This window comes from Xiphophorus hellerii, chromosome 16, assembly GCF_003331165.1.
Source record: "Xiphophorus hellerii strain 12219 chromosome 16, Xiphophorus_hellerii-4.1, whole genome shotgun sequence".
NCBI classification, from domain to species: Eukaryota; Metazoa; Chordata; class Actinopteri; order Cyprinodontiformes; family Poeciliidae; genus Xiphophorus; species Xiphophorus hellerii.
Window position 1 is genome coordinate 23,089,902 of NC_045687.1, and position 20,651 is coordinate 23,110,552.

Sequence of the window (20,651 nt, forward strand, 5' to 3'; positions counted from 1 at the left end):
TTACGAAATCATGCTGTAGCATGACAATCTTACAGTCTAACAATCTTAGAACGACCAAAGTTCTAAGATTGTTGTAAGGGGAAAATCTGGGCAAAAAATCATGTAGTGTGAATTATTGCATCAGGTAGTCGATGTGCCCATCTTCTCTTTTTAAATCTAATTATTACTGGAGGGCAACATAATATACAGACTTCATAATCTGCACTCTTTTGGTTGAATGCAGTATTTATTTCCACTTTGGCTTTATGTTGTTTAGTCTTATTCTAGTACATGTTTTGTTAATGGAGACTGAGAATCCATTTTATTTTTGTTTTTGGTTGTTTTGTTTATTTTGTTTATCAGTTCCAGTGTTAAATATTCTTTTGAAAATAAAGTGTATATCTTTGGCAGGAAATCGCATGCGTTATTACATCATTTCCATTAAATCAGTGTAAAAAGGTCTTCAAACAATATTATCGTTTATCACAATAATTTTGGAAACAATGAATCGCTCAGCAACATTTGTTATCGTGACAGGGTTAGAGACTGGAGCTCATTACATGCAATCAGTCCTGACAACTTTTGGGAGGCTGTAAAAGACTTGAGACGACAACGAAGGTTTACCTTCCAGTCGAGAATATTTCTCAGAACTTCAGCACTGATCAGTCTTAACGGCTTTCCGTGTAAACCAAGTGAATTCTTCTCTGTGCTGGTGTGAAAGATAAATTCCCGTTAGATAAAATAGTTTACGGTTTGTGGTAGTCACACAACAACAACGCCGGGAAAACGTTCCAACAGGTCTGAATACTTTCACCATTCACTGCACGGTGAATGCAACGCTGTGCAATGCACCTGAGGTTTCCACTCAAACATTACTTTCAGTTATTGGTTCTTCTCCCTGTAACTATTTCAGGTCACATAACAGAGAATCATGGGAGGAACACAAACACACACATGCCTCAGGCCGGCTCCAGAGGAGCAGCATTCAGTCGAATGGAGTGATGTGACCTGTGCTGCGGGAGGTCAGCCTCCGATTGATGACTCCGTGACCAACGCAGCTTCCTGCAACGTCTTCTCTCATGTCTTGGATTTCCTTTTTGTTTGTTTGTTTTTGGTGGACAAAATGATTTAGAAGCTCATATATTCATTCTGTTAGAAACAGTTCATGCAGGGAAAGAGTTGCCCGTGGAGAGTTTGACAAAACGAGGTCCTGAGTTTGGTCCTCAATTCACAGTTTCGTTCGAGTAACTTAAGCTTTTCTCTGGGCTGTTTTCGGCCGCCGCTGCGTCCGGGTTCAGGGAGATGCATTCGTCGGTGTTCAGGGAGATGCATTCGTCGGGCTGCACGAGAAGAGAAGAGGAAAGACAGGAAATGTCAGTGTGTTAAAAAGCGACAGGCTTATGCACTTTTTCTATAGTCTGACATGTAAAAACTTCAATAAGATGCAGCGAGGTTTGTTGATGAAACGCGTAAAAGTTCCAATGAGATAAGCCACTGCGGATATGTAACACCAAACAGTTCAAAGGAGAAAAGGTCTTTGTAAAACTATGTTTTGAGTCATTTTAATTGAAATTTGTTTTAATAACATTGTTTTTGTATATTAAACATAATCACAGATACGACAACGTGCTAAACTCCAACCCTGTTTAGACATGCCTGTTTGTTAGTTTAAGGTTTTGGAAATGTATTCCTCTCATTTATATAATTTCGTACGCCAAAAAAATGTGCAGTTTGAAAGAAAAACAAATACCGGTAGGAGCCGCAGCAGCCAGCCTCATGAAGTCTCAGCTCTCCATCCTTTATAATCTTTTATTGGATTATTTTGGTTTCAAATATGGCACTAGATGGTTCCCTCCTTGAAAGAAACTCCTTGTGGCTCAGCAAGCTCAGCATGTTAATGTGGCTCTGCACATAAACAAGCTCAGACTGCTACATAAAGCAGCAGTGTTAGAGGTTGGAATAGGAATCAGTTTCCTTAGCTCTAGTATGTATTGCCTTACATGCCAAATGACTGGCCAACAGGTGGCTCCGCCAGCTGAGTGAAGCTGACACCCCACACACGTCAAAAAATCCAGCAGACAGTCTGAGCGGTTAGTGCTCCGTTTGTGCCGTTAAATTTTCATTTGTGCAGCTTTGGTTTCTGAGATATTAAAAAATATTTTTTAGGTCATCCAGAGTTCCCCCGCCCATCTTGCTCCAAAACAAACCAAAGTGGGCTGCTTCGTCAGTGCAGGTTTGTGCCGTTAAAACTACCGCAGCGAAGTTGTTTTCAAGTTGGATATTCCAATATCCGCGGCGCCGAGTTTGAGGTTGATCCGATTTATGAACGCTCATTTCGGCCCGCCGTTCTCTACCGCTCCCTCCTCCAGCGCTCGGAGGTTCACTTAGGGACTGTCAACAAATTTCCGAACCAAGCACTCCTAAGAAACTAATGTAAAAATAGATTTCTTGCCTTGTGACCAACTGACACAAAATTCATGCTGTTACACGAGACGCACTGTTCTCTAGTGAATTTTGAAGTCATACTCAATATTTTTAATAGTTGTAATATTAAAAAGTATATATATATTTTTCAATAGCTTCCAAGCCATGTGCCCTATTGACTCAAAATCGAGTCTTCTTCTAGACTCGAGGGATGAGGTACACTCATTTTTATTGCATTTGAACCTTTTTGATATTATTTTAGCATTTTGTTTGCCGACTCTGTGGGCCTGCAAGCAGGTTTTAACCGAGCAGAGCGATTCCTTCTTCTTGTCCTGAAGGATCGAAATGGGGTTTCAGTTGGAGTTTGTGGAGAAAACCTTTATCAATAGGGTAAAAACAGCAGAACGAATGAAACAAATTAAATAGGGTAATCATAAAAAACAAACAAAACCAACCATGCTGTATAAATGCAGAGGCTCCCAAAGTTGGGGCGGGACTCCCACACAAAGGGGTGGGGCTTTATGACATGACCCCTCAGGTGTATGCAGAGCTAAAACCAAATAAACTATGAAATAAATAAATGTACAATTACATGTCTCTTTAAATTCTGTACAGTAATATGTCTTTTAACTCTTAAAAAAAAGAAATATCTAATCATTTGACTCTATAAATTGATTTTTAAATGAAAATACGGAAATAATTCTAAGTATTTTTAGGGATTGCTAGGCTGCCAGCAGGGGGCGACCTGTCTCACTGTTCATTTTTGGGTCTCAGGCTGAAGCGTTTGGGAACTCCTGCATGAATGTGTGATTTTTGTTGGTGATCAGCGCTCAGGCTCACCATCTGCTTCTGCTTCTTCTTGAGTCTCCGCTTCTGCAGGAAAGAGTTGAGCCACTGCATGATGTTAGCGGTGATGGACAGAATCAACAACACCAGGATGGAGGTGCTTTGCCCTGGTTTCATGAAAAGATCGGAGAGGGGTTGTCACGCAAATCGACTCCGTTCTGTACGTGCAGACGCAACAGCGACTAAAACACTTACCTGTGAGTGGTGCTGGTGTTTCTGTTGACGAGTCTGTGGAGACAGAGATTTTGCATGATGAGCACATCTAGGCTACGAAAGAGTTCATAGAATATTTGACTTTCCCTGGAAACAAATCATGCAATACGTTTCGAAATAAAATTCAGCAAATTGTAAGAAAAAAAAAGGATCCCTCGCAGTTTTATTGACGTCGCTTAATTTAGTGTTTTTCTTGTTTTTATTTTCTTCCCAAAAATACTTTTTCACAAGCTATTAGAAAGGAAGAATTAGCAGTGAGAAAATATTCTGTTTTATTAGACTTTTGAACTAAAATTGGCTTAATTTTCACAACAATTGTGTAAGGCGTAACCACTAACTACATATAAATTCACAGAACATAAACAGCTATTCGACTTTCCCCGGACAGAAAACATACAATATGTTTTTGGGTTTTTTTTTAAATGAAAGTTACTAGAAAGGAAAGAAAAAAAACCCACAGCAGTTCTAGTGATGTTTAAATTCGTGCTTTTATTTTTTATTTTCTTTGCAAAAACATTGAGAGCTTACCTTTTCTCGGACCCACGTCAGACGCTGGAAATGACAAAAACAGAAAACAATAATGTTAGAATTTTAAGCAAGCTTATTAGTGACATTATTAAACTATTTATGCATAACATGTAATCAGTGGAAAAATAAGAAATGAAAAAGTGCATAATCATCTCTTCTATTGGGCATTTTCAGTAAAATTAGGGTACGGTTCACAACAAATGTGCAAGGTGGAACTCATGCGGCGTGGATATGGACATAGATTTTCCACTATTGGAAAACCATATATTCATCTGCTGTGTGCACACAGAGAGGGTTGGCAAGTGTCGACTTAAAAAGCAATTATGGTAATTATGGTAACAAAGTAATATACAAAACTGAACACATTTTAAGAACTTCAGCTTTAAGTGAGAACTATTAATTTAATGATGTTTGTATGGCAGACGTGTATGGCAATTTCTTATTTAATGGAAGAACCACAATTGTGAAATTGTGGGGGGTGGGGGGTGGGGGTTCAACCTCAGCTGAATAAATATGGTAATATGGCAAAGTATTTTTGCACAATTGTTATAAAATTGCACAAACGACAAAATGACAATGACAAAAATACATTTGCTGATTGGGGACACGAGAATTTTTTCAATAAAACGTTTTTTTTGCGCTAGGAATACATCTATCGAAATCACTGTAAAATTGCACTTTTTTATTTCTTTTTTTTTTTGCATCACTCTAGTCAAGTGATCAACAACAATTTTTTTTTTCTTTAATGACCTCAGTAGAATATCAATTCATTTTTGTGTAGATATGTTAAGTGGGGTTAAGTGCCACACAAATACCACATTATGATTGCACATATAGAGAGAGAGTATATATATATATATATATATGGCTCTAGTGGCCTCCACCTAAAAGTGCCAGGACAGGAAAGTAGACAACGAGAGAAAAGGAAGGCAAAGGTCATGTCGGCCAAGCTGAGGACCAAGGCCTCCCCATGTGGGTTGTGTTCAACCCCTGCGCCACCACAGAGCCCCAATGTGGGATATTTTGTGAGTGTTTTGCAAATGTATTAAAAAATAGAAACTGCTAATGTGATTTCTTGCTTAAGTATTCACAGCCTCTACTAGCCAAAATTGAGCTGTTTCCACCTTGAGTTGTTTCTAAACTGAAATGGAGTCCAACTGTGGCAACTGCAATTGACTGGACTTAACTTGAAAAGGCAGACACTCGCCTGTATGTCAGAACACTCAAAAACGTTCCTCTGGAATAACATTTCCGCATAACAACATGTGGAAAAAGTGGAGTTCTCTGAATACTTTCTGGATGCACAGTGTACTTTGTTGTCATTTACAATTTACATTAAGTTATCGTTCTGTAAAGTCAAAGTCTTGTAAATATGGGCAAAATCACATCATACTTTGATGCATGACAGAAGATAAAGTGTTTAATAACACCTTAAATAAATAAATGAAAATATTAGTTTGATGTTGAGAGTCTAAATTTAATATTTTCAGTTTAGGTGTTTTAGGCAAGTTAATCCATGGAGTAATATTGTACTCCTAAGTTGTAATAATACTAGTCAAATGTACTAGAAACATAAAAGAGACAAACATTTACATAAAAAAGAAGAAACCTGTTGTTGTTCTTGTAGCTGTACGAGTATAGTTTTTTTTGTGACAAATCTGATGATTGTTTTGAGTAGATTTACAGATAACTATCAGAAAATAAAATTTGATGAAATGGGTGATCAGGCATAACATTATGACCACTTGTAAATAAAGCGAATAACACTCATCAGGTCTCGGTACTTCACATTGGGTGGGACACATTCTTTTAGGCAAAGGGTGAACATTTTTTTCCTCAAAGTTGACGTGCTAGCAGCAGGGAAAGCGTGAGCAAGGTGACAGGGGGTGGGAACATCTCCAAAACCTCCGCTCTCCTGAGGGGTTCCTGCCATGAAGAGGTCACTATCTATCGAAACTGTTCCAAGGAAAGAACAGTGGTGAGTTGGTGACAGGCTGGGGTCACAAATGCTGCCCATTGACACATACGTTTTGCTGCCATAATTGCTGAAGGAGTTAATTCTGGTCCGGATAGAAAGGTGTCAGAATACGTAGTGTCTGTAGTGTACGTGGCTGCATAGCCATAAACCAGTTGGACTGCCGGTGTTGGTCACAAGGTAAAGGCAGAGTTTGCATGCAGAGCTGCAGTTATTAAAAATCATCAAAGAATCTTTTCCAGCAATGAAATGACTAAATAAAGTGGATAATCTTACCACTTCTGGAATGGCATGCCAAACCAGGCTTAACGTCCATTGGTGACTGCGGTGTTGCTGTATTTGACAATTGTGTTTGTCCTTTAACTGTTGACTGTGTTGTTAAAGATGATCTTGACGTAGTTGTCGGAGATCTTGTTGACGTAGATGTCCTACGTGACTTTAACGTAGTTCTTGTCGACATAGTTGTCCTATGTGACACTGATGAAGTTGGGCTGGATGTTGTCAATGTAGTTGTTCTAGGTGGCGTTAACGTGGTTGTTGAAGATGTTGTCAATGAAGATGTGTTACGTGACGTTGATATAGTCGGGGTAGATATTGTCGATGTAGTGGTCGGAGTTAATGCGGACATGGTTGGTGAAGATGTTGTCAACATAGTAGTCCTACCTGACGTTGACGTAGTTGTTGGAGATGCTGTCGATGTAGTTGTGCCAAGTGACATTGACATAGTTGTGGGAGATGCTGTCGATGTAGTTGTGCCAAGTGACATTGACATAGTTGTGGGAGATGCTGTCGATGTAATTGTCTTAGGTGACGTTGACGTGGTTGTTGAATTTGTTGTCAATGAAGTTGTGTTAGGTGACATTGATATAGTCGGGGTAGATATTGCTGATGTAGTGGTCGGAGTTAATGCGGACATGGTTGGTGAAGATGTTAACGTAGTTGTCCTAACTGACGTTGACGTAGTTGTTGGAGATGCTGTTGATGTAGTTGTGCCAAGTGACATTGATATAGTCGGGGTAGATATTGCTGATGTAGTGATCGGAGTTAATGCGTACATGGTTGTTGAAGATGTTGTCAACGTAGTAGTCCTACCTGACGTTGACGTAGTTGTTGGAGATGCTGTCGATGTAGTTGTGCCAAGTGACACTGACATAGTTGTGGGAGATGCTGTCGATGTAATTGTCTTAGGTGACGTTGACGTGGTTGTTGAATTTGTTGTCAATGAAGCTTTGTTAGGTGACGTTGATATGGTAGGGGTAGATATTGTCGATGTAGTGGTCGGAGGTAATGTGGACATGGTTGTTGGAGATGTTGATGTGGCTCCTGCAGATGTTCCATCTAAAATTACAAACATTTCAGTAAGTTCTAAGATATGAGCGGAGAGTAAATGATAAAGATTCAAATACAAAATTTGTCTAAAAATTAAAGGTACACTGAACCACATAAAAGTCAGGATTAGCTTTAACAAACATCATAGCTGTAACAAACTCTTAACAGTAAGTTTTCACACACTGACAGCCTGGTACTACACTGTTTTTACTGATGATGATGATAATGATGATAATGATTATGATGATGATGAAAGTAACCCAGACAACCTCACATCATGACCCTGTCAATCCCAAACTTCACAGTTTGGTGTTTGGGTTCGAAAGCTTCTTCCTTTGTCCTCCAAATGTAAAAGTGGCTGGCAAAAGAGTGACCTCCTGGGATTCTCTGTGGGTTCAGTGACCACAGTCCACAGGACGTCTTTGGAGTTCAGTGAACAGGACTCCAGAGATCCTCTGTGGCTTTCTAAATCCTTTTTCTCCAGTTAATCTACAGACAAGACTCTCTGTGAGTTATCCCAGCCTCCTGGTTGTTCTCCAGATGAGGCTTTCCGTTAGCTCCTGCAGTCTTGTGCCAGCCTCCAGCGCTCCTACACTGCCACTGGTCTTCTGGACCTCTCCACCACTAGTGTACTGGTCGCCTCCCACACTTCATCCACTGAAAATCCTTGGAATTTCAGCATCGGAGTCTTAGTCTCCTTTGCTCTATCCAGCTTGATCTGAGGCATGGTTCTAGGAATGACCTCTGAGTTTCCTGCCTAAACTCAGTTTTTTTCTGGGGTATTTTTGGTTTCAGGCCCTCCTGCCAAGACCCTTCCCGCCTTTCCATATTAGTTATTCTCTGGAATGATTGGTAGTCTTCAGCTCCCTCTGTGTTCTGTGTGTAATTAGTGTCCTTCCCTCAGTCTGCCAACTTGCACTTCTCCACAGCTGTTCAACATTCGATTGATTGTCACCTGATTCCTTGGTGACTAAACTCTCTGGTTTCTGTAGTTCATTGCTGATTCCTTCTCTTACATCAAGTCTGATCCTGCTCTCCTTGTGTCCTCCTGTCAGTTTGTTTAGGTCCGTCTGCACTTTGGTTCTGCTTCAGCCACACAATGCATCACAACCAGTTGACCTTTCAGAAGCTAACAAGGTTTTGAAATCATCACCTGGACTTGGGCAAATAGCTTAAAGACATCATAATTTCACAGTGCATTCACATCAGCCATGTTTAGTTTCATGGAACTATTTGATTCCCTTTAAAGTCTGGGACAAAAGGGACAAAAACCTAAATCAGATAACAAGCCAGGTGTTACGTCAAAGGATATAAAATAGTGACCAGAAATTGGAGACCCAGAGTCAGAGCTCATTTCAACAGACAGTTAGCAGTGGTGCCTGCCATGTCCCTTTTACTGTCTTCCATCTGGTAACCATATCCAATTAACGGATTGCTGCAGAGCTGGTTACCATTACGTAAGTGAGCATGTGGTTTTTGGATACCTCTCTGGATAAGACCCTCTTCCTACGATCATTCAGCTCCAGGAAATTTCCTGGTGGTTCCAAATTGCCTCCATTTACCAAAGAAGGAAAGCAGCAGAAATCAATATCTTGTGTCTGAGTTATGCCTTGAGTCAACGCTGCCTCTGCAGTCCTTTGGCTTAGCAGTTTGTCCCAGCCGTGGGTCTTTTCAAGCTGGACTCCGAATAAGCAGTGGAAAAATCTCAACTGAGTGGAAACAGGGAACAACTGAGTTTTTGAGCCTCCAGGAAAGAATGCCAATACTTGACTTCCTACTTTATTTTTATTTCTATGAACATTTGCTGAAAAAGAAAAAGAAGCTATTGTTTATGTTGTTATTGTGGGTTCTAGCTAGGAGAGTTTTCAGAGACTCAAAACAAAAGCTGGATTTTCACAATGTTCACATTTCCTTTGGTGAACAAGTTCAAAATTATTTTTAAAAACATTTTAGGGGCTCTGATAGAGTTATCAAACTGACTTTTATGTCAATTTTTAATAGAGATTTCCCTGGCATAGCATTTTGTCAGGAGAGACGCAGAGTAATTCCTAATTACCAACAATGATGATACTGTTATGCCTGATCGGTGTTTCAGTGACTATTGAAGGCCTGTGAACAAATTTAATGCTTAAAAAAACCCCAGGAAAAAACATCAACAAATGAGGAAAAATTAAGCAGTCAGTGGAGAAATAGTGAACAAATTAGTTAATGGAATAAAAAAATGAGTAAAATGGGGGGTTTTTTCCGAAGAGTTTTTGCGGCACTAGTGGCTCTTTTTTTTTTTGCGACAGTATTTAGACAGGAAAGAGGGTGGAAGGACATGCGGCAAAGGTCGCCAGGACCGGGAGTCGAACCCGCGACGTCCGTATCAAGGACTGAGGCATCCAAACGTGGGGCATGCTAACCCCCTGCGCCACCACAGCACGCCCCGTTGTTTTGTTTATTTTGAATGAAATGAGCCACAATTAAATAAATTCAATTCATTTTCATTCATTCAATTTCTAAAATCAGTGAGATAGAGTTTGTAAAGTAGTCATGAATAAAAAGCGTCATTGCTGACTTTCTAAAATTGCAATTACAATTTAGATTTTGTTGTGCTTGAATGAATGAATGAATTTATTTACTGCACCAGGTTAGAGCCTAAAAGCTCATTTCCACTTGTAGTTCCCAAAACATGAAGTAATATTAAAATCCGAACATAGGAGGTAAAACACTGAACTAAATGAAGATGCTAAAACTTAATACCTGAAATTCTCCACAGCCATTCCAAAGTTTGGATCCCAGAACCTGAAACATACAGCATGGTTAGTTTACTTAGAAAAGCTGCACAATAAAAATATATGTGCAATTGTCAAAGAACAGAAGACACTACAGTCCACATTAGGAAAAACAATAAAAGCTTAAGTGTGCACTGTGGTGCACTAATACCAAAATGAAATACTCACTGAAGTTCTGACAATCTCCAAAGACTGAAAATGAGAAATATGAATATTAATGATTGATATTACAATTAAAAATCATTTATTTACAATGAAAGCAATGATTGTCTTTAAATAATTGCTGTAATGCACTATGACCAACAGACTACACTCTGCAAGTACCTCACTTGCATACAAAGTCAAATTTAACACATTGTTGTGTATACCTTCTTAGCAAACATGTGTTTGAAAGTAAAGGCCGACTGTCAGCAGTTTTCTCATGACAGTGAAATAGTAAAAGACAAAGGCTCCCAAACTGCCACAAGGCCAAACCTTCCCATATTGTGTTAGAATCACAAACATCAGTGTGTTTTATTGGAGTTTTATGTGCCAAACTGGCACAAGGTTCTTCCTATGAAATAAATTAATAAAAACCACAAAGGAAATGTTATAATGCGGTGCTAAACGTAGGACCCAAACGCAGAGACGGAGGAGGAAACTGAATATTGACTGAATCGTGATTCAAAGAAAAATAAAGGTGAGGTAGAAAAACTTACAAGAAAAATACAAACAAAAAACACAGGAGCAAAGGCAAAAAACAAATAATGAATCCAAAGAAAATTAAGGCAAGAAAACACACGAAGAACATGAGGTGGAACCAGGAAGTGACGGAAGTAGACAAAAGGAGCAGGCGAGGAGCGACCGAGAATGAAGTGCTAGAATGCTGAACAAAAGATCTAGGATGATTAGCTACATGATTACAGGTGTGAGTGGAGAGCAGAAGGCTGACTGAGAGGCACTGAGAGAGTGGCACAGGGGGCGAGGGAGAGTACACAGAGGAACAGGAAATAGATCTAACACTGAAGAAACATCATAAAACTAGAGTAGCAAAGAATAACTATAATGAGAAATAAACATAACTAGAAAGAACTGAACTAAAGGGAAACAGGAACAAGGCAGATCTAACCAAGATAAAAACACAAAATAATAATGAAGCTAGAATCAAATCAAACTACCAAAACAACTCAACAACCCGGGATCCTGACACTTTCAAAGGTTTTCTTTCAGGATTTCTCTGTATTTACTTCCATCCATCTTCAGTTCTTTATCTAAAATCCGTTCTGATCCAGTCTGATCGGTGCACCTTTTCCCACTTAACTACTATTTCCCCTATATGACACAATAACTGGTTTTCCTATCAGAGCTGCTGATCTCAGCATCTCCACAAACGGTCCAATAAAAGCATCCAATCAAATCATTTGTTCTCAATAAATAATAATATTTATTGGAAGGTCTACTTCTTCTCTCCCCCATTCACAGATTATCTTGGAGATCTGCAAGGAAACTTTGGCTTCACTATTCTAAACCATGAATTTCACTTCTATTCTGGAGAAATAGATGTGAACTGAAAAGAACAGAGGTATGAATAATTCTGGGCTTAATGGTTGTGGACTGAATCAGTTCACATGAACACATTTGCTGTGTTAACGCCACAACCTGAGCTCTCTCTGATTTGATCTCACTGTGTGGCTTAAATGATAAGGCACAATTGTTAGGCGTCATTGTTTCTTACTTTTGTTTAGGTGTTCATTAGTGTAATCTACGTCTTCTAGTTTGGCAAACAAACACCTGAAGTGGAACATATACATTGTGTGGTTCCCTTCAGTTGCCTGATTACACATCTCCTCCAGACCCTATAAACAAAGAAAAACATGATCAAAAACATCAACAGGTGGAAAAAACAAGACAAGAAAAAGACACTGCCATTGAAATTCTGAGATGTCTAAGAAACGCACTCACTACTCACGTCATTAAAGCAACTAGTGATGTTATAAAATAATTTTCGTTGTCTGTTTTTCCAGATTGTGCACCTTAGGATTTTCTGCAAAAATGAACAGATAAATGCACACTCTTTCAAATGTAGGTAAATGTGCAACTCATTGAAACGTACAGAATGACTCAGATTCTCAAAGGTAATTATTGCATCATTACGTTACCTGGGGGTCGGTGTCATTTATTAGGGTAATCAGATCAGTCACGTCTGTGCCATTCTAAAATAAGCACAAAACAAGATAGAGAGACAATATTTACAGTTAATCCTTTCAGTTGCATCATATGCAGATCATTATAACCAAAGCTGTGAGCAATGAACTACTATATAAAAAAAATCTTTGTTTTATCAGTATTACTATTTTTCCACTAAGAGGTTAGAAGAAACAGGGCCGTGCAGAGACCTTTGGAGGGGCGGGGGCTCAAATTAAAAAGGGGCACATTGAACAAGATCTTAAAACACCGTACAACAACATAGCAACAACCCATATCAATCAAGAATTTAATTGGATCCTACTATATCATTGCCATCATGTGGGAACAATGCAAGACAAATCTAGTCTATATTTTCCCCAACAGATATAAAGTTTCTGTTTCTGCTGCTGACAGTCCTGGAGGGCTGAGCTGATCTGAGACTGTAGCTGTTAAACAGACCAGAGGAGAGAAGGTCAAAGGTTATAAAGTTATGAAATAAGCAAATTTGCCGCTATTGCAATAAATAAGCCCTAATAATATCTGTTTAACCTCTAGAACAACTTGGCTGCAGACTGATTTATAGATCAAAAAGCTCAGACGGGTTAACTCTACATCATTTTTTGATTTTAGCTCCTCTGAGATCTAGACAGAAATATCAAGGTAAATAAAACTCGGTAGCAGCTGATAGGGGCCATTCAGGAGCCCCTCCAGACATTGAGGGGCCCTTATAAATGGTTGAATTGTAAAAGAGACCATAGATCTAAACCTGTAGCATTCATTTATTGAGAATGGCAGTGCTATTAAATATTATTTAATGCATTCAGCAGAAAATAAATAAAAAAAAACAAATAAATGATGCATTTAGGATTGAATTAGGAGTTTACTTTGTAAAAGTGCAAAGAATCATCTTGATAGTTTGATTGTTGTGTTACCATGGTTACAGTATGGTGTAGTCTTCACTAAATCTACATTTAACACTGTTAGTGATGCTGATGCCTAAATCATGATTCTGCCCATGGCCCCAAATTACCTTGGGCCGGCCCTGCATGAAGAGCCGCTGAGCATCTCTGCTGGAATCTACCAGGAATTCATTTCATTGTGGCATGTTTGGCTTTAATCTAAAGTTCTAATTACTGCTACAGTATTTTCTCTGATGTATATGATATTTTGTGAATATCACATTATTTTGTGATATTTTGTGAACTCCAGATGCTATGAGCTGAATCTTTCTTCAACAGTTGAGGTTCTGCAGCAACTTCTATCCACAGCCGTGAACCTCCAGCCCAGATTCCCGCCAGCGGTGCGAACCGCCTGGTACTAACGTTAAGGAGAAGCAAAGAGCCAACTGTGAGCATGTGGCACCGTTTCTTTCTATCAGGATATCTGGTTCTGACCCACGGCAGTGGAACCGACTCAGGCTGCATTTACTCCAGCACTGGAACAGCCTGATAAAGTTAAAGTCAGAAGTTTTCTCTGCAGCCGAAGCATTTCTGTGTTCAGGGCCGAGGAGGGTTTTCCCGTTATTACAAGGACAATTACAAAAAATAGAGACAGTTTTCTTCAACATCAGATCTATGTTTTTAGCCAGACTCATTTATTTTGCTAAATTATTAGATTTGGCTAAATATTATTGTTGAGGGGCACAAGCAGGCCTCCTGACACACAGCTTAAAATAAAATAATAATAATAATTCATAAAGGGCACTCGGGACATCAGGAATAAAAGGGGCGGGGCTCCTGCACATATCTGACAAGAATGAAATTTAATATGATGCAAACACTTGATTGCTACATTTGACTGACTAAACATTCAACTTTAACTTATGGAGGATTAATTTTTTGTATCTGACAAACTGGAAGCCAAAACAACTGAGATAAACAATTAAAAATGCTTGTGATCACTCAGTGCTATTGATCCATTCTGAGTACAAATGAACACTCGTCTGTTGTGAGTTTCACATACATATTACAGATAGAAAGGATTTTCAGTATATTATACAACTGACAGCATTTGCCTAAAAAATAAATAAATGAATAAATAAATAAACGGAGATTGACATACCCATTGATCTCTGGAGAAATTATCATAACACCCCTCCTCTGACAGGCTGATGAGTTTTAAAAAGACCTACAAAAATGTAAAGCAAAGTTATTATTTTGACTATAAAATTTTTGTTTCTTGCATTCTATAACAATGGTGAAAAAATGAGTAGCTGTATTTATGTGCATGTGTATTAAACTGAAGCACAAAATGTGACATGTTGATACATTGAGGTCCTTTTCAAACCCGCCCAAGTTGACAATCAAAGATGGCTTCCATTTTTCAAGATGGCCATCAAAATGACCTCAAAGTTGAATTTTTCTATTCGTATTAAGAATTCTGGTCTAGTTTATCGCTTAGTTACGTTTTGTTCTTCAGTTATTTTTGCGTTTTATGTTCACTCTTCTTAGCATACATTCCCCGTCCACTTTATTAGGTACAGCTGTCCAATAATTTGTCAACACAAATTGCGAATAAGCCAACGGCCAACTGGGTTGACTTAGTCGACAGCATCACATTCTACCAAACTGGCTTTAGCTTGTTTTACTACGTATCAGTAAAAATGATGGTGATAGAATAAAACATACATATTTGTTGCAGGCTGTCATCATTTCTGGACGATTACCAGCTTGGAGCAGTCTTGGTTTCAGAACTTTATTTAACTTCTCAACTCAAAATACCAACATGCATCCGATGAAGTTAAAGGAAAAGGAGGAAAGTAAAACAATCTGACATCATCAGAGATGACGTGGCACATCTACATCACAAGTCATCTTTGAAGACAGCCAGGGTGGCACGACTAAACAAGTAATACTTACAAAGAACAAGAGAAGGCAGCAGGACGCCATTCTGTTACCGTGACAATCCATGTTTACTCTGTGATGAGAGAAGACACAAATGAAGAAAACTTTAGTAACCAATCCCAAGGTGGAACCATGTAATGCGGTTGTATTAGGGTGAAATGAGAAGTTCTTTTCTGGTATTCAATGTCACAAACAACATCTGTGCTCAACAGTCCTTCCTCACATCTTTAATAAAACCCACAAATATTTGTACACGTTTGATGCTAAAATAGAGACGGCCAGTTTGTCACTGAGCTTCGCCAAAGACTGATGAAAAACAAAAGCGGCGATAACAAAGCTTCATCCAGACGCCGGACACACACTTGACAGAAAGGTTTTCAGAACGATCACACAGGAATGTCGTGATCGTTCACTGAAGTGCACGCTTCAGTGAACGTACATTTAATGTACGATGCATTTAAATGCATCATACAGTAGCCAGATCTTACAGTGCCGCTGTATGATCTTGCTACCTACCCTGTGTGTGTTTGAGGGTAATTGTGTGTGCTATACTGTGACTGTTAGTGATTGTGTGTGTTTTTAACCATCAAAGAGAAGAGCACTTAAATCCAAGAGGATTATAAACCATAAGCAAATGTGGCGTTTGCGATAATGGTTAGACCAGATCCTTTTCATGGTTCCACCAAAAATACGTTTGATTCGGTTTCAGTTCAGATTTCACTGCAGTCAATCCCTTAAAGTTGCTATTTTGTACAGACTGCGTGATATGAAGACCTTGCAGGTCTCACAGAGCACCAGAAGATAGATTACAAGTGTCATAGAGGGTAGTAAAATAGAAAACCGTTTATTTTGTTGACAGTTTAATTTCCAGTCAACCGTAAATGTCAGGGTCTTGGATCGTTTTTGCCTTTGATGGTTTTTTGTTCTAGCATTCTGTCATGCTGAAGCTTCATCTCCATGACAGCTGTGCACAAAGTTCAGTCAGCATTCCCTTACAAAAAAAAACAAAGGCAAAAACGCAATTTCAAAATTGCCCGTTTGTTTTAAATGACAAGGACAATTAAAATCATACGCCTTAATCCTCCAACTACTTCCTGTTTTGTTTGTAGTTTGTTGATCACGTGACTCCTGTGATGTGGAGAAAGAGTTTCCACTGCAGTTTTGCAAAATAAATCAATTTCATTACGGCAAAAAAAAACACAAACAAAAAAAATACACCTCCTACCAGCGGCAAACTTTTGATTAAAAAAAATAGGTTTATTCAAAATTGCTGTGTTTCCATTAAGCAGATTTATTTCCGAAGGGTCAAATTGAGCAACTCTATCTGTGGAAAAGCAGCTGCTATTTATACATCTCTTCTCCTCTGCTGTCTTTGCAGACGACTCCTGTGTCTTTGTTCACTCGGTCTACTCAACAACCTGTACCTGCAGCATGTGGCTCCACTCATCACTCCATCAATAACCCGTCTCCCGCTGAATACCTCATGGTTCATGTCTTGCTGAGATTAAAGGAACTTCTCTTTTGGACAAAAAAAATTAAAAAATGTCAACGGTGAAACATAGCAGAGGACTGTTTCACAAAACCCAGAGTGAGAGATAAAGCCAGGCTTGGCATGGCGCCATCGGTTCATCCTGGCTTTCTGCATTTCACAAAGGCCAAACCAGACTCAGGAGGTGTGACTGAAGGAATTCCACCGTTTTCCTCAAGAGACCTTCAGCTCGATCACAGATTCCTCGGCAGATAAATTGCGTACTCCACACCTCGCACCAAACAAACATCTTTTGACGGAGGATAATAACTCCACAGAACCAAGAATTAAAGCTCCCAAACAACCCTTGGAATGTTTTCTTGCCTATTGAACTGGGAATAAAGCTCGAGGGCATCTGCTGTTGAGCCGCATAATGTTTCAGGTATTTTGCAGTTGTTGCGATTCCCACGGTATCCGACAGCACCTCAACAATTCAACTGTCAGACTTGAGGACGTTATTATGTAACTATCGCAGCTCGCCCGTGAACCAGACCCAAAGTTGATCGGAGGACATCCCGTCTCCGCCTGGGGCTGGAGCGCCTCGATGGCTTTCTGTAATCTAAGCATGATGATTCCCATGAAGACGCATCAGAACGAGTGTTTAAGCAAGACAGCCCGTGGTGAGTCCAGGTGAAAGTTGAACATGCTTTACACCGTTCAAGATTCGCAGAGCGTACGGGAAGCATTCAGACCCCTTTACATTTTTCCTCTGCAGCCATTTGCGAAAATCAAAAGAGTTTATATTATTTCACAGAAAATGCACACTCAGCATCCCATCTGGATAGAGAAACAGAAATGTAGAAATTTTTGCACACTTACTAAAAAAGAAAAACTGAAACATCACACGGTCATAAGGAGTCCGACCCTTTGCTGAGTGTTGAGTAGAAGCACCTTTAGAGCTGGTACTTGTTGGGAATGATGCAACAAGTTTTCCACACCTGGATTTGGGAATCCTCTGCCTCTTCCTTCAGATCCTCTCCAGTTCCATCAGGTTGGATGGTAAACATTGGCCAGTCAAGGATGGTCTCAGAGTTCTTCTGAAGCCACTCCTTTGTTATTGTAGCTGTGTGTTTTGGGTCACCATCTTATTGGAAGGAGAACCTTCGGTCCAATCTGACATCCTGAGCACTTTGGAAGAGCTTTTCTTCCAGGATCTCTCTGGACTTGCAACCAGTCATCCTGTCCCTGCAGAAAAGCAGTGCCTGGTTCTCTCCACACATGCCGCATGGAATAATTGCCAAAAAGTTCAATCTTGGTTTCATCAGACCAGATAATTTTATCTCTCAGTCTGGGAGTTTTTCATGTGTTATTTATCAAACTATGCAGGTTTTCATCCGTCTGGCACTGAGGAGAAGCTTCCATCAGGCCTCTCTGCCATAAAGCCCCGTCTGGTGGACGGCTGCAGTGATAGTTGAGGAACTTTCTTCCATCTCTCTGCTGCGTCTCTGGAGCTCAGCCACAGTGACCTTTGGCTTCTTCTCCCACGATTGCTCAGTTAACTGGAAGACCGGGTCTAGAAAGAGTTCTGTTCGTAACAAACTACCTCCATGTAAGGACCATGGAGGTCACTGTGTTCCTAGGAACCTGGAGTTCTGCAGAAATTCTTTTGGAGCCTTGTCCAGATCTTTTGTAATCCTTGCCACAGTTCTGTCTCTGAGTCCTTGGGCAGTTCCTTCCACCTCATGAAGGATTCTCATTTGCGAGCTGTGAGGTCTTGTATAGACATGTGTGTGTGTGTTTCATAATCAAGTCCAATCAGATGAATTAAAGTAGAACCATCTCAGTGAGGATCAAAAGAAATGGGAAGCATGTGAGTTAAATATGAGCGTTACGGGGGAGATGGCGGAAGAGGAGTAAGACGTGCCTCGCGTGGGCTCCCGCTTCAACCTCTTTAGTTTATGGTTCTCTACTAAATGTCCTTGCTGTTCTGAGTATTAGGTCTGTCCGGACTCGACCTCTAAGTGATTCTTGCCTGGAAGAGTAGAAGAATGGCGACAAACTTGAGGAAAGGCAAACATTCTAGCTTTGCGGCTGCTAGGCCCGATACCGCCTCGGAGCAGATTACTGCTAAAGCCGGAAGCTCAGCACCTCCTTCCCCTTCCCGCGGCGAGGCGGACGCACTCTCCTTGAAGTCTGACATTCTTGCCGCTATAAAAACCGATATCTCAGCTGTGATTAAATCCGAAATAAAAGAGGCTTTGGCTGAAGAGTTCACTTTTATTAAAGGAGAGCTACAAGCGGTGAGAGCGGAAGTGGCTAACGGCACAATGCTACTTCGTGCCGACCTAGACCACGTTAAACAAAGCGTCAAAGAGGTAGAAGACGGCTTGTCAACCTGGTCCAATGAGGTTGTTACTCTACGCACCACTGTGTTGGAGTTGAAAGAAGAAGTTGATGGGCTCAAAAAGAAGTGTGACGATATGGAAGGGCGCATGAGAAGGTGCAACTTGCGGATCATTGGGGCTCCCGAGACGCCAGAATCCAGCTCCACGGCAGCAGTGGCTAAATTGCTAGCAGAGGTGCTACAGATGGACAAAGCGCCACTGATTGACCGAGTTCATCGCACTGGCAGTGGGAGCAAGTCAGGCGATAAGCCGCGGGTTATTGTCGCTAAGCTGCACTATTATCAAGAATGTGTGGAAATATTACGTCGGGCCCGGAGCCGCGGCCCTCTTCGCTTCAAGGAGGCACCGATTATCATCACATCTGATTATACAGCGGCTGTGGCCGGGGCTCGGGCGGCGTTTTCGGAGGTGAGGAGGCTTCTTCGCAACCGACGAGATGTTCGTTACGGCCTGCTTTTTCCTGCTAGGCTCCGCATTTCTCATGGGGAAGAAGACAAGGAGTTTTTGGATGCCAATAAAGCAATGGATTACGTTAAAAAGAAAATCATCTCAGCGACGGCCAGCGAGGACCGACGTTAACTGCAGGTCCAATCCCCATCGCTCCATTATTTCAGGTTGTACGGAACCTTCCGACATTATGTCCCGTGCTATATCTTGATTTAATTTTCGACTCTATTCTGAGGGACAACATTCTTCTTTTGTGTTCTATGTATGAGGGTTTCGCAGGGGGTCTGTTCAGATCTTGGTTAGTGATGCATTTACTGTATCAATGCAGCAAGGAGCATAAACGACATTAATATTTTAAAGTAGGGGAACCCTTTTTTTTTGTTTTTTTTTTGTTTTTGTTTTTTTTTTTTTGTTTTTTTTTTTTTTGTTTGTTTGTTGTTTTTTTTTTTTTTTTTATTATTACTGTTATTTAGCTTTGGCGGGAGCCCAGGCAGGGAGTTAAGTTCCCCAGTACAAGCACAAATGTGTGAATTTTTTGTTTGTTGGGTTCTCCGTGGTTATTCAGGAGAGAGGGGTGGGACTATACTGGATCTATTTGTTTTGAGTATGCCTTCTGTCAGGTTACCTTTTTGTGATGGTTTGTGGATACTGTACTACATCTGATTGACCATTCATGAGCAGTCCTAATACTAATAGGTTCATCAACAGTCACCCAGTTAATTGTGTGAGTTGGAATGTGAAATCCCTTAATGGTCCAGTGAAATTTAGGAAAGTTATGACACATTTAAGACAACTTGATGCTAATATTTCTTTCTTGCAGGAGACCCATTTGTGTAAAGCAGACAGTGTAAATCTATGTAGGCGATGGTCTGGTCAGGTGTTTCAGTCTAATTTCCAATCTAAATCGAGAGGGGTAGCCATCTTAGTTGGTAAACAGGTGCAATTCACGGCATCCAGTGTTAAAACGGACGCTGCTGGACGCTATGTTATTGTGGTTGGAAAACTGTATGCACTTCCAGTTATTTTAGTCTCGGTATATGCTCCAAATTGGGATGATCAAACATTTTTTAACACGCTCTTTTCAAATTTACCTAATATTTCAACACATAATCTTATAATTGGAGGAGATGTGAACTGTGTGCTATCATCCCTTGATCGTAGTACAGTGGGAAGGATCTCTCTCTCCAAATCTGCCCAGTCAATTAATTCATTTCTTAACACTTATGGAGTGGTTGACGTATGGCGTTTTCG

The 20,651-nt window shown here is 40.2% G+C and overlaps 1 protein-coding gene across 9 annotated transcripts in view; it reads right to left on the reverse strand.

Moving 5' to 3' along the window:
- Window positions 1-382: 382 nt before the first annotated feature.
- Window positions 383-20,651, reverse strand: part of LOC116735819 (mucin-5AC-like) — a 39,786-nt gene continuing 19,517 nt past the window's right edge. For 2 of the 9 annotated variants that reach the window (XM_032587940.1, XM_032587939.1), the window contains exons 2-13: window positions 15,096-15,153; window positions 14,299-14,364; window positions 12,210-12,263; window positions 12,020-12,094; window positions 11,786-11,906; window positions 10,240-10,263; window positions 10,040-10,081; window positions 6,242-7,303; window positions 3,991-4,014; window positions 3,445-3,477; window positions 3,244-3,356; window positions 383-1,319 (exon numbers count right to left, since the gene is read on the reverse strand). In XM_032587940.1, coding sequence (XP_032443831.1) covers window positions 1,203-1,319; window positions 3,244-3,356; window positions 3,445-3,477; window positions 3,991-4,014; window positions 6,242-7,303; window positions 10,040-10,081; window positions 10,240-10,263; window positions 11,786-11,906; window positions 12,020-12,094; window positions 12,210-12,263; window positions 14,299-14,364; window positions 15,096-15,146 — 1,782 coding nt within the window. In that variant the 5' untranslated portion in view covers window positions 15,147-15,153 and the 3' untranslated portion in view covers window positions 383-1,202. Of the gene's footprint in view, window positions 1,320-3,243; window positions 3,357-3,444; window positions 3,478-3,990; window positions 4,015-6,241; window positions 7,304-10,039; window positions 10,082-10,239; window positions 11,907-12,019; window positions 12,095-12,209; window positions 12,264-14,298; window positions 14,365-15,095; window positions 15,154-20,651 lie in introns of those variants that run through there. The other 7 variants (XM_032587942.1, XM_032587946.1, XM_032587943.1 and 4 more) reach the window with 7 other exon arrangements.